This window comes from Bactrocera neohumeralis, chromosome 6 (genome assembly GCF_024586455.1).
Source record: "Bactrocera neohumeralis isolate Rockhampton chromosome 6, APGP_CSIRO_Bneo_wtdbg2-racon-allhic-juicebox.fasta_v2, whole genome shotgun sequence".
Lineage (NCBI taxonomy): Eukaryota > Metazoa > Arthropoda > Insecta > Diptera > Tephritidae > Bactrocera > Bactrocera neohumeralis.
The window spans coordinates 7,620,863-7,637,223 of record NC_065923.1 but is presented as its reverse complement, the minus strand read 5'-3'; the positions used below and the strand labels follow the sequence as shown (position 1 = coordinate 7,637,223).

General features: G+C 38.8%; 1 protein-coding gene across 13 annotated transcripts in view; it reads right to left on the bottom strand.

Moving 5' to 3' along the window:
* LOC126763680 (phosphatase and actin regulator 2) overlaps nt 1–16,361 on the bottom strand; it is a 228,264-nt gene that overhangs the window by 19,145 nt on the left and 192,758 nt on the right. For 9 of the 13 annotated variants that reach the window (XM_050481402.1, XM_050481400.1, XM_050481405.1 and 6 more), the window contains 4 exons: nt 14,155–14,475; nt 10,820–11,128; nt 8,456–8,798; nt 6,877–6,906 (listed from right to left, as the gene is read on the bottom strand). In XM_050481402.1, coding sequence (XP_050337359.1) covers nt 6,877–6,906; nt 8,456–8,798; nt 10,820–11,128; nt 14,155–14,475 — 1,003 coding nt within the window. The remainder of the gene's footprint in view (nt 1–6,876; nt 6,907–8,455; nt 8,799–10,819; nt 11,129–14,154; nt 14,476–16,361) is intronic. The other 4 variants (XM_050481407.1, XM_050481408.1, XM_050481411.1 and 1 more) reach the window with 3 other exon arrangements.

Genomic DNA, 16,361 nt, shown 5'->3' with positions numbered 1-16,361 from the left:
TGTGTGTGTGAGTGCGGGTGCGCAATTGGGTGTCGTGCAAACTTGTTTACTGAATTTCCAGCACACAACACACTTTGGGGCACGGTGGTTATGCAACATAAACAATTTAAGAGCACTTAACACGCCGAATGGCGTCGACGGCGGAAGCGAGTGAGTAAAAGACGCGCGTCGTATTTTCACACGCATATATCCATTATAACAGTATACATACAATACAATACATATATACATATGTATGTATGCATGTATGTAGATATATGCACATCGGCAAACTTGTAAGTATAGGCTTACTTAAGTTCTGGCTGAGTGCAGGCAAGCGAACTTTTGCTGAGTATTTATGGTTGTACTCTATATGTGTGTGTGTGTGAATGTGGTTTCAATATTTGACACGAGAAATAATTACTGCTTGTGGAAGTAACTTAAAAATTAGGAAGCTAAAAGCACGCCAAACTTATTATAATCTAATACATAGCACTCCCACGCACACACTCATTACTGCATATGATCTTAAGTAAATAGAAGCCGTTAAATTAATAAAAAAAAAGGAAAAGCATTAATGGTTGTACCGAAGCTATAATACCCTTCATAAATGAAAAAAATTTCTTACTAGAACTTGATTCCGGTGCTTCAATTTGTATAGCAGCTATATGCTATAGTGGTCCGATATCGGACATTCCAAAAAAATTGGTTGTTTGTTGAGGAACAAAGTATGTGTACAAAATCGCAGATCGATATCTCAACAACTGAGGTATAACAGACAGACAGACAGATATGGCTAAATCGATTTAGCTCTAATCGACTTGGGTGATTCAAGTAGAGGCATTTTTTTCAATAGTCTTCTTTTGGCAGATCACGCGTGAGTCGTGGCAAGCTGTCATGTTATTTTTGATCAGTATCACCTCTCCGAGCCGTTCGATACCAAACGAGGTTTCAGACAAGGCGACTCCCTATCGTGCGACTTCTTCAACCTGCTTCTGGAGAAAATAGTTCGAGCCGCAGAACTAAATAGAGAAGGTACCATCTTCTATAAGAGTGTACAGCTGCTGGCAATATCATCGGCCTCAACACCCGCGCCGTTAGTTCTACTTTCTCCAGGCTGGACAAGGAAGCAAACCAATTGGGTCTGGCAGTGAACGAGGGCAAGACGAAATATCTCCTGTCATCAAACAAACAGTCGTCACACTTGCGACTTGGCTCTCACGTCACTGTTGACAGTTATAACTTTGAAGTCTTAGATAATTTCGTTTATCTTGGAAACCAGCGTAAACACCACCAACAATGTCAGCCTGGAAATCCAACGCAGAATAACTTTTGCCAACAGATGCTACCTCGGACTGAGTAGGCAATTGAGAAGAGAAGTACTCTCTCGACGAACAAAAATCAAACTCTATAAGTCACTCATAATTCCCGTCCTGCTATATGGTACAGAGGCTTGGACGATGTCAACAACGGATGAGTCGACGTTGCGAGTTTTCGAGAGAAAACTTATGCGAAAGATTTATGGTCCTTTGCGCGTTAGCCAAGGCGAATACCGCATTCGATGGAACGATGAGCTGTACGAGATATACGACGACATCGACATAGTTCAGCGAATTAAAAGACAGCGGCTACGCTGGCTAGGTCATGTTGTCCGAATGGACGAAAACACTCCAGCTCTGAAAGTATTCGACGCTGTACCCGCCGGGGGAAGCAGAGGAAGAGGAAGACCACCACTCTGTTGAAAGGACCAGGTGGAGAAGGACCTGGCTACGCTTGGAATATCCAATTGGCGCCACGTAGCGAAAAGAAGAAACGACCGGCTCGCTGTTGTTAACTCGGCTATAATCGCGTAAGCGGTGTCTACGCCAATTAAGAAGAAGAAGATTGTCAGGTATTTGAAAAGACTTTCGCCTGAAACAACTTTACAAATCGTTCAACTTTATTACGAAAATTCACGTTCTATAAAGAAAGTGTTTCGCGCGTTTCGCTCAACTTATGGTCAACATAATCGGCCTATTGAGCTTACTATTCGCAACACATCGCCCAGTTTGAGATCCAGTATTCATTATTGCATAATGCTCGACCGAATAAACCACGTCGAGCACACAGTGAAGAAAATGTAGCAGCCGTAGCTGGGAATGTACACGAAGACCGTGGAGAGTCGATTTGGTGCCGTTTGCAGCAACTCGGTCTAACGTATGGAAGACTTGGCGCATTTTACGTCGAGATCTTAAATTGAAAGCGTACAAAATACAGCTTGTGCAGGAACTGAAGCTGGTCGAACTTCCCAAGCGACATTGTTTTGCTCTATGGGCTCTTGAAAAATTGCAACGGTTTGAAGCGAAATTTTGTTCAGCGATGAGGGCGATGAGGGCAAGAAAAAGCAACGGTTTAGTGAGGTTTGTGTGTCGGTGAAATTATCGGTCCATATTTCTTCAAAATTTAAGCCAGTGAGAACGTGGCATTATCGCGCCATGATAATCGACTATTTGATGCCTGAAATTGAAGCTGGTGATCTCGGCCATATTTGGTTTCAACGAGACGGTGCCACTTCCCACACATGGCTTCAATCAATGGATTTATTGAGAGAACACTTCGGTGAGCAGATAATTTCACGTTTTGGGCCGGTCGATTGGCCCCCAAGCTCCTGTGATATCACACCGTTAGACGTTTTTCCTGTGTGGACATGTAAAATCTAAAGTTTATGCGGACAATCCCGCTTCGATTCAGGTCTTGGAGCAAAACATCACGTGTGTCATTCGCGAGTCGAAATGCTCGAATGAGTCTTCGAAAGGTGGACTCAACGGATGGACCATCTGAAACGTAGCCGCGGCCAACTTTTGAAAGAGATAATCTTCAAAAAATAAATGCCAAAGAATCTTCTTTCGAGTGATAATAAACATTCACCATTAAATTTGAAGTTGCGGTGTTTTTTCCTTAAAAAAATAGGGAACTTCGAAATGGATCACACTTTATATGGCTGAAATTTACATTCAACATTTTTGTCTGGGAGACTTGTTTGTGTTCTTTGAGGCAAAATATTGCGCACGTGTTCTTTATTTCGACTCTATATGAAAAATTTTGGATTTTTGAATTTTCAAAATTTAAACTTTTGAAAAAAGTGTCTTTAAAATTTTTAATTAGAATGAAATAAAATAAGGGCAACTTGTCGTTATGCAATATTGATTGCACTCCAATCATCAGCAAAGACTTCAGATTGACTTTATACAAATATTGAGTAAATAACGGCCTTCCCTGCTGACATTGATCTCATATGCGCACATACATCAACTTTTTCACCTTTTCAGTAATTGATTTGAAACTCTGCTTTCCTTTCTTTGTGCCCTCTGTGCGCCTCCGTTGCAATTCAAACTATTCAAAATGCAAAATTTTCCAGAAGAAATCTACACAAAGCGAACTGGACCAACTTATTTTGTGTGCCACGCACGTATGCACATTTGAATATGCAACTTATTTGTACACAAATACTCCGCTCAAACGCTCGTGCAAAACGCTCCCGACGCTTCTCTCTGCCAAACTTTGCAAGAGTGCACAATAAATGTCTGCATCAAGTTAGTATTTATGCGATTTTGTGAAATGTAGCAAATAATTTGGAATTCAATATGAAAATTGCCGCTTACGCTTTTGTTGTTGCAATACAAGCAAAACTGGTCCGGCAACGTGCCAATAAAGTCAAATGAAAATTCACAATATTTTTGTACAGAATGAATACCCTTCCTTTGCATACTACAACAGCACACACACACACCCATACACACATAAATGTGATGCTAGTCATATTTTGCTTAGCAGACGTACCCACAAATAAATAAAATATTTTTCTTTGGATAAAAAAAGAAACAAAAACAAAATATAGAATGGAAAAAATGACTTAGGAAGCTCTCGCTTGGTTGCGCTTGAAATGAAAAATTGTTGAATTGAATAAAGATGAAGTTTTTTTTCCGGAATTTCTTTGAAATCAACAATGCTGGCATGAGTATACCGTTAGAGTAGAATTTAAGCATACGAGCTTCCTAGTATGTGTACAACTGTGATCTTCGTAAAATAAGCAAAAAACAAAAAAAAAACAAGTTCCATGGAAAATCAAAACACACACACTCACGTACAAAACAAATATTATGTCACAGTGCCTTTTACAGTTATATGTTTTTTACAGTATAATTTCTGCGAAACTATTTATATTACAAAAGCTGACAGTAGGTGTTTAAAACAATTCTTTGGAATGGGTAAGAAGAAGAGTTGCCAAGTCGACACAATAAGGAACAGAAGCAGTTTACTGGTTGAATTTCGTGAAAGTGACAGCCTTTGGCAGATTATAGTAAGCCAGTGCGCACCATATATAGACGGGCTTAACCAAATTTCGTGTACGAAATAACACCGAATGTTGAAAAAGGCTTACGGTGATTAAGTTTGATCAAAAACAGAAGCCTAAGAGTGGTACAAAGCCTTCAAAGACGGCCGAGAGATCGTTGAAGACATGCCTCGTTTTGTACGACCTTCGAACTCTTCAACTGATGAAAATATTAAAACAGCGAGGGATATGGTGCTTGAAACTCGCCAGGCAAGTGTCAGAGAGATGGCGAATTTTCAAATTATTTTGGTGGATATTTTGGGTATGAAACGCGTTCTTGCTCGACTCGTCCCGATAAAGCTAAAGTTTTTGAAAAAAAGTACGTTTGTGAACGAATTTAAAGCAAACAACGCAATGAATGCCATCGATCAGCCGCCGTATTCGTCAGATCGGTCTCCGTGTAACATTTTTCCAGTTCCACAAACTGAAATTGCCGCTGCATGGAACCCATTTTCAGTCAATCAAAGAGTTAGAACAAAATTCGTTGAAGGAGCTGCAAACCATACCAAAAAGTGCTTATGAAAAGTGTTTCGAGAACTGGAAAAATCGTTGGCATAAGTGTATAGCATCTGATGGGGATTACTTTAAAGGCGACAAAATCAATATTGATGAATAATTAAATATTTTGCGTTTGATTTACAATTTCCGGACACTTTTTTGTTACAATATATGCCAAGTTTTAAAATATTTTTCTTAAAAATATATAATACATACATATGTATGTACATATAGAGCATTTTCTGTCAGATACGTAGTTTGCTTTTCTCTTTACTCGAATGCCAAAAGTTGACAGTGACGAAGGTTGCCGCGAAGATTTGTTCAAATATTATGATTAAGTGGACACATATTGAAAGCAAACAAATCAAATAAGTTTGGCAGTACGGAAATAGCAAAAACAAGAAACAAAAAAATTAAAAAGCAATAATATAAAGTACACAAGTATCACAGGTTTTAACAGATACTGGGTCTGCCAAGAAGAACGACGAGATGTTAAAATGAAATAAAGCACTCAAATTTTTTCCAAATGGGTTCGGTTTTTATTATTTTATGCCAATTATGATTTGAACCAAATATCGACCATCAGAGCACCGTTTGCGTATCTCTACTGACTTTACGCCAATATTCGATGACCCGGTGCTGGATTTCGGCTGGAGTTTCGACTAAAGTACGCTGAATGTTGTCTTCGTGCTCCTCGTTGATTTAAGGCACGACTAGAGAAAATAATCAATTGTCTGATATTGGCGGCTATTTAAGTGGGTTATTAATCGAAATTAGCGAATCGAGGTTTGGTCCATATTTAAAGGTGAGACATGAAGCGACACATCGTCTTGTTGGAAATAGAGATCGTCTGCTCCGATTTCCTAAAATCCCGGGAAAAAGATCGGCCAACATCGTGTTATAACGCTTCGAAAGAAATAAGGACCGATGATGTCGCCATACCACAATCTGTAAGTTTTTGAGTATGCAATTGCTTTTCCGAGATTTTACTCATTCCAATAGCGGCAATTCTGTTTCTTGACGAAGCCATTAAGCCTGAAATAGGTCTCATCTGAGAAGATGATTTTCGGATTTTCAGATTTTTCGTAAATTTCTATAATAATCTTGAACGATTTTCAAACGTTGTACCAAGATGATGGAATGTCAAACCTGATTGGGCACAATGACTGATGATTTTTCACTGAACATTTGCGCTTACTTGTAGCGAAGGATACAAGATACGGTTTCTCTTACGTGGTAGCAGCAACATCGGAGATTTTCGATTACCCCGAGAGGAGCGAACACTTCTACTAAAAACGTTTTTTATAAATTATTCGAAAAATTCACGCAAATTCGATTTGTTTCGGGTATATATTACTTATAATAATATTTCGAACAAATGAAAGTAAAGTTCGCTTCAAGCTTCACACACTGAAAATTAATGAATATTGCAAGCACTTCGTCATGCACAGTTATTATGGCAAATAAGGTTTACAAAAACAACAACGCTAACAATGAAATATAGTCAAGAGCATGCTTTAATACACTTAAGTGCACATTCTCTGCACAAGCATTGGTGTTAGTGTGTTAGTAAAGGAAAAGGAAATGCCGCAGGCGTGCACAAACACATACACGAGCACATCAAACCGTTATGCATCATAAATTACATCGATGGAATATAAATTGTTTAGTTGCATGTTTGGATGTTTGGAAATTGGCAAAGTATGATGGACTCATGGACTCGTCAGAGTGGGGAAAGGAGGCTGCCGAGGTGGTGGTAGAGTGGTCAGCACACAAATAAATAACTAAATAAATAATAATAATAACAACGCAAAATCGAAACATCGGCTGCAGTTAGCTTTGTTATTCTTCAAATATTCATGAAATTAATTTGAAAAGCATGGTTATTCGGTTATTTGGTTATTGGTGTTGTGTTGTTTATTTGGTAGGCGTGTGGGTGTACAGCGACAGCGTTACAGAGAGCGAGAGTGAGAAAGTAAATACACACAAGAAACCATTCAAATTGATAACATAATCTAAATTATTACCATATTCTAATCCGTGGTCGTAGTATTGGCCTAATTCGGGGGTAGAACGAATGTGAAAAACAAATGCGTTGGATTTTGTTTGCCGATTTTTTCGATATTCGTTTTTTGTTTTGTGTTTTTTTTTTTGTTGATTTGTTGGTTGATTTTTGAGCAATTTCATTTTGCATTTGTTTTTATTTTTTATTAGATTTTTTGAGGCGTTTGGTTGGCGAGTGAAAATAAGTAGGAAAAAGAAAGAAAAGAAGAAAGTATAGTATATAAAATTATGCAAGTTTTTTGTTTAATTGCAGGAAAGGTTTCGCATGTTGGGCATTGCGTTTTTTTGGTTAGTAAAAATGTGTACAAAGTTCAATCTTTTTTTTGTTTACTAAAATGATTATAAAATCTGTGACACAGAGGAAATTCGCATAAATTAACCGTAATATATATGCAAGGAGAGGAAGGATCGATATTAGAATATATTAAAAAGGAAGTGGACAAAAACTCTGTAAATTGGAACCACTACGTTGCGTAAGGAGTTTTGTATTTTTTTTTTTGGTGAACCGAGTTAAAATTGGAAAGTAAATTTGAATTAATTAATTTTACAAAAATTATGATGCTTTTACAATTTTGGTTTAAATTTCAACACAATAATTTTTATTTACTTAAAAAATTATTGTTAAAACTAAATTTACACGGATTTCCAATACTGAAAATGGCGTCCGTAATAAGCAATTATAATTTTGATGCGATCGGTATGAGACTATCTGGTCTCGCTGAGCCTATAGAAATTTAAAATATATCAAGACCCGATTGAAAATCACATGCATAAGTTAGCTTGAGATTCTATTTCTATGAAAACAACAAAAACTCTAACTTCGGTTGCACCGAATCTTAATACCCTTCTTATCAACAACTTGGATCGGTCAGTTTGTATGGCAGCTATATGCTATAGTGATCCGATTTGAACAAATTCTTCGGATATAGCATTATTGGCTTAGGCAATAATCCATGCCAAATTTCGTGAAGATATCTCGTCAAATGAAAAAGCTTTCCATACAAGCACTTTATTCGGATTGTTCAGTTTGTACGGCAGCTATAAGCTATAGTGGACCGATATCGGCGATTTCAACAAAAGATTAGTTTCTCAGTGAGAAAAGCTCGTGTACAAAATTTCAGACCGATATTTCAAAAACTGATCGACTAATTCGCATATATACAGAAAGACGACAATTTATAGGGTCTTATACGCTTCCTTTTTGGGTATTACAAACATCGTGGCAAACTTTATATACAAATTGAAAAATCTGACACAAAAATTACTAGTTTTATTCATAGTCAGTCGATCTTAAGCCAAAATTGTAAAAACACTTCAGCTTTTTCAAGGCATAACCTCAATTCAGTATATATATATATGAAAAGAAAAAAACAGTTTTCATTACAAAAACTCATAAAATTTACACGATTTTTTATAAATTTAAAATTTTTTGCCTTCTAGTCTTGCATTATGCCTTGAATTGTACCTATTTTGCTTAACACCTACCCACATATGTACATAAATTAAGGCTACCCGCTCCCGAAAATGTCCCCAAATACTCACTTGAGCGAATAACTGTTTGTTGCGTCTTGACGCACCACCAGCGGGCGCTGACTGGCCGATGTTGCTGGACCGCCGCCGCCGCCGCCGCCACCACCTTGCTGCACATTGCCATTGGCATTGCTGTGGTCCTGTGTGGGCGTGGCCGGCGATGAGGTGGACGTTTGGCCGGGCTTCTTCTTCAGCGCCGACTTGAGAGGAACTGCATTTGGTTTTGGCTCTTTGGCTGGAATTTCCTCAACGCGCTGTGTATCGACATGATTGGGATGTAATGATTGTTGTTGCTGCCGCAACTGGAACATATACTCCTCATCCGAGTCTAGCTGGTCGTCGTCAGGCTCTTGATCTGTGCGAATAAACGGATTAAAAGTGGAATAACAAATGCGAGAAAATGCAAAAATCAATAAAAAAAAAGAATGTTTGTGTATAGACGAGTGCGCGCTGCGATAACAGTACAAGCGTCGATGATGACTTGGTTTTGCTGGGAAGACGACAATGTTTCCACATTACACGGTATTTATGAGCGCATTGCCGTTGTAATAGCAATACTGCGCGGGCATTATTAAGCAACAACCTATTTATGAGCAGTAAAAGTGTCGCGTAAAATATTATTTGGAAACACAACGAATGTTTAAAGTAAAAACTCTGGCAAAGCCTACATCCGGCTTAATAAAAATTATACAACACAAAATATCACGCTCTTAAATGCGAACAGGCTCTTAATGCTACTCCGTTGGAATGAGCGCTAGGCGAAGCTGTTGAGGTAGAGTCCTCCATGAGACGACACTCGAAGCCATCATCAACACTTCAGCGGTAAAAGGTTTACGCGCGCATTCAGTGAATATAGTATTGCGCAATAAAAGCCGCCTTAACAAGGCTCGCAAAAGAGTCACGACAGGATAATGAAACAATGCCATGAAGAGGCATTAACGGCGCGTGGCCAAATAGGTGAGTGGTGTGTAAACAAGTGTAGTTAGCATACAAACATATAACGGAAACATAAAGCGTGTTCAGCAGGAGATACAAGCACTACGAGACATTAAATGAGGTGTAAAAATGAGTTTCACAGGCATATTTAAGTAATTATAGAAAAAATGATAGAATCCTTGAATCTTATTCCTAAATAATAATTAGAAAATCTTAAACAATAAATTTAGATTTGGTTTAGAAAAAATTACTCCGATATAATGTAATATATATCAATAAAATCTCGTTCGAAAAGCACTGCTGTCAATTGGTGGATTTGATTTAATTTGCCAAATATACATTGTGACAAAAAAGCACACGGCAAATGTAAATAAAACGGAAAATATTGAATAATTTCCACCGTACTTATGCCAACGATATTTCCAGTCTTCGAAGCACTTTCCATAAAAACTTTTCGGTATGGCCTTGAGCTCCTTCAGCGAATTTTGTGTTATCTCTACGATCGACTGAAGACGGGTACCGCGGAGCGACAATTTCAATTAGAGGAACAAGAAAAAAATCACACGGAACCAAATTTAGAGCATACGGCGGTTGGTCGATGGTATTCATTGCGTCTTTGGCTTTAAATTCGGTCATAATCATGGCTCGATGCGGTAGCGCATTATCATCGTTTAAATTCCATGAATTGTTCTTCCACAATTCCGCCCGTTTTCGATGGATTTTCTCAAAGCGCCTCATTATGGTCAACTAGAACTCCTCATTGACCGTCCGTCCTCCCGGAACACATTCATGATGCACCAAACCGTGAATATCGCGAAAACAATAAGAATCACCTTGATTTTTGAGCGGCTTTGGCGTGTTTTTTTTTTGGTTTCGGCTCGTCTTTTTCCCTCCATTCCGATGATTGTGGTCTTCTTTACATATAAAACTCATAAACCCATGTCTCATCGGCAATTATAATGCTCTCCATGAATGTGAGCTCGAAATTTACACGATTAAGCATGTCCAAAGAGACCTGTAAACGGTAGTCTTTTTGAAAAAAAAAAAATCAGTGGAATTTAATTACAATTTCCGGTTACTTTTTTGTCACGATGTATGTTTCTGATTTAAATATTTAAAAAAATATTTAGCACAACAACCCTCTTCTCCGCTGCTTACTTGACATCGCACAATCCATCTTAAGCGCGAATGACTTGCCTCGTCACGAATCGTTGCCTGCATGAAATATATTGTAAATAGCCGTACCGTTATTCAAACGAGCAAAAGCAGCGAGATTTATTGCAACGCTTTATCGAAATTATCGCTGCGCCTCGCCTTCGTCACTAACACCAGTCAATAAACAACGAATGCCTGCGGCAGCATGCACTTGCACACAGACACACATTTGCCTATGTGTTTGAGCTGTACATTTGTTTAGCAATTTATAACCGTTATGCCTACCGTCATAATCATAATCCTGATAACCTTGATCATTCATCGCACCCGGCCCATGAGCGCGCCCAGCTATCAATGTTGGACTCGGTGTGGAGAACATGGGCGGCGGTGGGATTGGACCAATCTCGGACACTGGTATCGGTGGTTCTGGCAACTCGGAGAGCATAACACCGCCAGCCCCCACATTGCCGCTGCCGCCGCCGCCGCCACCGCCACCTTGGGCATTCGTCATTTTACCATCGGCCGTGTACGGTGGCGGTGTGCTGCCGGGCGGTCCGCCGATTACATTGTTCACTGCAGCGCCGCCATCGGGATCTGAAAGCGAACAAAATGGAAAAAGAACAGATGATAATAAGCGCAGGGAAATGAGTGAGAGAGAGCAATACAAATATACTAGTATAATTTACAGTTATGTAATCATGTGAATTCGCTTAAGGATAACACACATTTAGCTATAAATAATATGAATTATAGTAAAGTACAAGTTATAGCTTACAAAGGTTCAATTTTTATACGAGCATAGTCACAAAGTGGTTTATTCAATATACTAAATGCTTAAAATTATAATATTCTGCTTCAGTGACATATTTTGGCGAAGCAAAGGGACCGTTTGATCTCTTAAAATGATTATCACATCTTTGTTGGAGAGTTCACTTCCATATTATATATATTAGTACCCGGCTTTTTACGGTATTTTTGATGTCAGAAGAGTTTTCTTTTCATATTACTAGTAGATCCGGCCACACGTTGCTGTGGTATGCATTTTATGCTAATATTCATATAATAAACTATTCAATATAATGAAAATTTTATTTACGAATAAAGGCGAAAACGTTTTTGACGGTATAAGAATCCAAGAGATTGTATTTGAGGTTTAATTTTGAAAATGTCCATACAAATAAATTTCATTGGAATAAATAACAAATTGAAGATTGCTTTCTCAATGGCTGGTTACCCATCTGTCCAGTTAATAGAGATGTCCGCTTAATATAGCATCCATTTAATAGAGCTTTCACTCTATTTTTTATTTATGGATTGTTTTCATTATCCTATGTTCTAAGTTGGTTCAAACTGGACACAGTATGCTAAATTTTGCTAAAATTGGTTACTGTTGTTTAGAAGTCCATCGCGGACAAACAACATTACACGTAATTTTTATATATAAAAATTATATAATTATATTATTTTAAGAGCATATTGTTTGGTAATATATTAGGCCGACTTTAATTGTGAGAGGTATTTTAATCTCTATCTGTTACCAGCTCTGTTTCCATTCGCCTACCAAACTCAGCCAGCATCTTCACAGCGTAAGAACTGGGTTTTAAGAAGGCCTGTGAAGTTCCATTGAATAACTTTAGGAAAATATAGAAAGCAACCATATACACGGACAACCAGGCGGCATTGTTTGTCTGGTAGACACCACAGATTACCACCACCGTCAATAGCTGCAGAAAGCTTTTAAGTTCACTGGCTCACTGGTCAACTCCACTTGTCCACAATTTGGGTTCCCAGTCACACGAAAATTTTCGGCAACGAAAAGGCAGACGAGTTGGCAAAGCTAAGAACCTTTTTAGACGAATCCAACAAAGTAGATATGGCCCAAATAGGACAGGAATAGAACCAAGAGCCTACTATTTGGTTACAGAAAAGCTTATACAGACTTACAGGTATTATAACTATAGAGGAGACGTAAAATGTCTTGTTACTCACACGAAGTAATACCTTATCTGGTAGTTCTGTTGGAGAGTCTTGAGTTGGGAGTAGGTTAGGTTTAGCGGATTAAAGTTCCGCACTCCGGCTTTCGATGTTTCCCCAAAAAAAATATAAAAAACAAGGTATTATATAGGGGCACTCGGCTTTTGGAGGGCTCAAAATGGACCTGTTATATAACAATATTTGCCGCAGCTGCAGGATAAAAGAGAATACGGTAACCGTTTTCCATTTTCTCTGCAAATGCACAGCTGCATGACAAATCCGACACGAAGTCCTTGAAATCCAGCAGACACCAAATCTTGGTTGTCCACAAAAAGCATTACGGGTATAAAAATAGTTTCGTTGAGAGCAACAAACGGTTCGAGCGCCACAATGAAACGGAATAGCAAGACTATAAGCTCTTACGATAGCTCAGCAAAGTGGCGCATGCAGCATCCAGAATTGAGCCCATGATGGCAATACTCAGTACTTCCACAATATTTACAATATTATTTGTTACAGAACTCTGAGTTTGGTCTGGCATTTTATAGTAGCTTCGCGCTTTACAAACCCTATATAAGTCTAAGAAGAAACTTTTTACAAATGCATACTAAATTGGTTGTAATTATTCAATATGTCGCCTTAACATAAACCGACAACGCTTGAAACTACTCGGTATAATAGGCGCATATATAACAATTATCACCGATCGCTGACATTCTGCCCATTAGTCTACATTTTGTTAATTGACTCATTCATCTTAATGCTTGCCTTCAACATTTGCGTCCACTACACCACATAGTGCAGCGAAGACTCCATGGAGCCTTGGTTAAAACCCAGCTCGTTTTCAGAACCACCTACAATTTTCACTTCTTCCTTGAACATTACGTAACGTAACTACTTGTTTATGCCAGCGAATTGCGCAATAAAATGCTTGGCACACAGAAAATGATTTATTCCCCGCCAAGCATAATCGCTTTACTGCAGTTTTATGGCTCAAAAATGCAAATAGTGCAGGCAATTTTCATAATTGAATTGCACTTTGTGTGAGTGTAGGTGTGTGTGTGTGTGAGCGAGCACACATGCACAGCCGCAGAGAGGACGGCCACTTGGGAGCTCTTCACAATTTTGTGTAAATATTTACAAGACGTTTCGAGTTAATTTTACGGGGAAAAATATATTTCAATTAAAATTAGCACTGCGTTCGAGATCCTCACTTATTTTCAACGCTAAGGTCACATGTACAGGAACTTATGAGTACATAATATGTGTATATAGCTTAATTTGAAATGATACTGGCTAACCTATTTCTACCTTAAAATACCCAAAATAGCTAAAGAGGAGTTCTGCTTGCTAAGAAAGCGCACCAGCTTTCAAATTGCTAACTACAGAGTGAGTTCATGAGCGGTAGGAGAGTGTGTGAGGGTGAGAACTTGAATGTGTGTGTGTGGTTTAGTTGTTGTGAGTGGAACTATGAAAGTTAGGCAATAATAGCTGAGGTCACACGCGTGTTTGGTGAGTGAATATTTAGCAGAGTGTTAAGTGGCGAGTACAAATACTACAGTTGCAGTTTGGTCGTTAGTTCGAAAGTCCTTAAATGCAAAACAAGTGTGTGGTAAATGCCAAAAAATGTTGTGACAGCAACTTACAGTGCTCATTGTGATAACAAATGTTTACGCGACGTGACACCTTGCCGGTGCCGAGCGTATTGGGGCGTTCCAATTTGGAATTCTGTGTGCGTGGAGCGCCGTCATGCTGATCACGACCGCCGCTGTTGCCACCATTCCCGCCACCGCCACCACCAACGCCACCAGTGAGGTGTGTCACGTGATTGTAATTCGATTGCGCGCCGCTATTGCCACCGCCGTGTGGTGGCAGCAATGAACTCTGACCTGATGGCTGTTCGGTATTGGGTGATAGCGCCGCGCCATTACCACCGTGTGGTGCATCAGTCTTGTCTTTTCTGGTTTCTGTGGGCGAGAGAGAAAGTACGGCGTAAGAGATCTGCGTAATAAGGAGTTCGAAGCAATTTGGCCTAAGTGCTATATACGACAATGTTGGCACACTCTTCGACAATATTGTACAATCAACATTTTTCTGCACGCTAAGTAGCCAGGAAGAGATTTCAATACGAAAATTTTGAAAGTATTTTTGAATGTTCATAATAGTGATCTAATAATTTGGAGCGTGAAATGAAAGTGCAATTTTGAATTTAGGTTGCCAACGGTTGTCTGCACTCAGTGTCTGGATATTTTTGGAGTGACTTATATTTAGGATTAGTTAGCCATTAATACGACACATTACCAAGTAGTTTACAAGGTGATTACCAGTAAGTAAACGGTAAACATACGCTACAAAGTCTTCATTTAAACTAAAGATAAACAAAATTTCTCTCTTAAAAACCATTTAATAAGCACTCTCAGTACACAAAAAAAATAATATTTATTACATTTCATTGTAATTATTTTTAAATAGCTCTTCTGCTGCTTTCAATGCTTTGCAAGCCATTTGATATTTGTGTGCTACTGCGTGATTCCCTTCCTGCCACTCAGCGAATGGGTGCAACCCTGACCAGCAATTATGATTATCGCCGAGACCGCAGCTGACCAGCATATAACTTCTCATTTATCACTTTCAGATTGTGTTGTGGTTAAACAGTGAAGGGAACGTTGTGAGTAAGGGAGACATTTTATTAACTGATTGTGTGAGCTGGTTGCCATAAATGTCACGACAATGTGTTGCATCAATCACTTAACACATACACACACACGGATACAGAATTTGAGGTTTCTCTAGTTAAATTGCACTATTAAATACATACATATGTACGTACGTATGACAGAAATGAGAAGTCGTTGGAGAGTTAAGTTACAAGACTTTCCCATGAAAACTGTTTAATATATTTTATATGTGTGTGAAACCACGTCAGTGCCACCAGCTAAGAGCTGATTACAGATGGAAATCAAAATGGAATTGTAAATATCATTTCTACAAACTTTCAGCACCTCATTTTCGTTCATATATACTAAAGGCTGATCCACTTCGAGGTTCGCTAATTTTTAAAAGAAAAAAAAAACACGGAAACTTATTATCATCGTCTACTTCTCAGGTGGTCCATCCGTTGAGTGCAATTCTCGATGACTCGTTCGAGCATTTCGACAGGGAATTGGCGAATGACACGCGAGATATTTCGCTCCAAAGCCTAAATCGAAGCGGGATTGTCCGCCTAGACTTAGACTTTACATATCCCCGCTGGCAAAAGTCCAACCGTATGATATGACACCATCTTGGTGGCCAATCGACTGGCTCACGTGAAGTTATCTACTCACAGAAGTGTGCTCTCAATAAATTCATGGCTTGATGCGATGTGTGGGAGGTGGCGGCGTCTTGTTGAAACCAAATGTCGCCGAGATCACATGCTCCAATTTCAGGCATCAAACAGTCCGTTATCATAACGCGATAAAGGTCGCCATTGACGGGTACGTTCTCAACGGCATCTTTTTTGAAGAAATATGGACTGATGGTTCCAGCGGCCTACAAACCACAAAAAACCGTAATTTTTTCTGGATGAAATGACAACTCTTGAATCTTTTCGGATTGCTCTTCACACAGACGTATATGCCTAAATAGACCATATATTCTTTAAAAGGCCTCCGAATTTTCCATCTGTGAAATTTTGCATGACAAAACTTTTCAAAAATCTTAAGTTCGAATGAATTTATAATTTGCGACATTTAACCTTCTTATTTACACCAAATTAAGTGAAATTTTCGCACATTTAATTAAGAAAAGGCTGGAGATACTAAAACCAAGTCTGCACTGACGCAGAAATTTCTAATTTGAACAGGATTTAAGT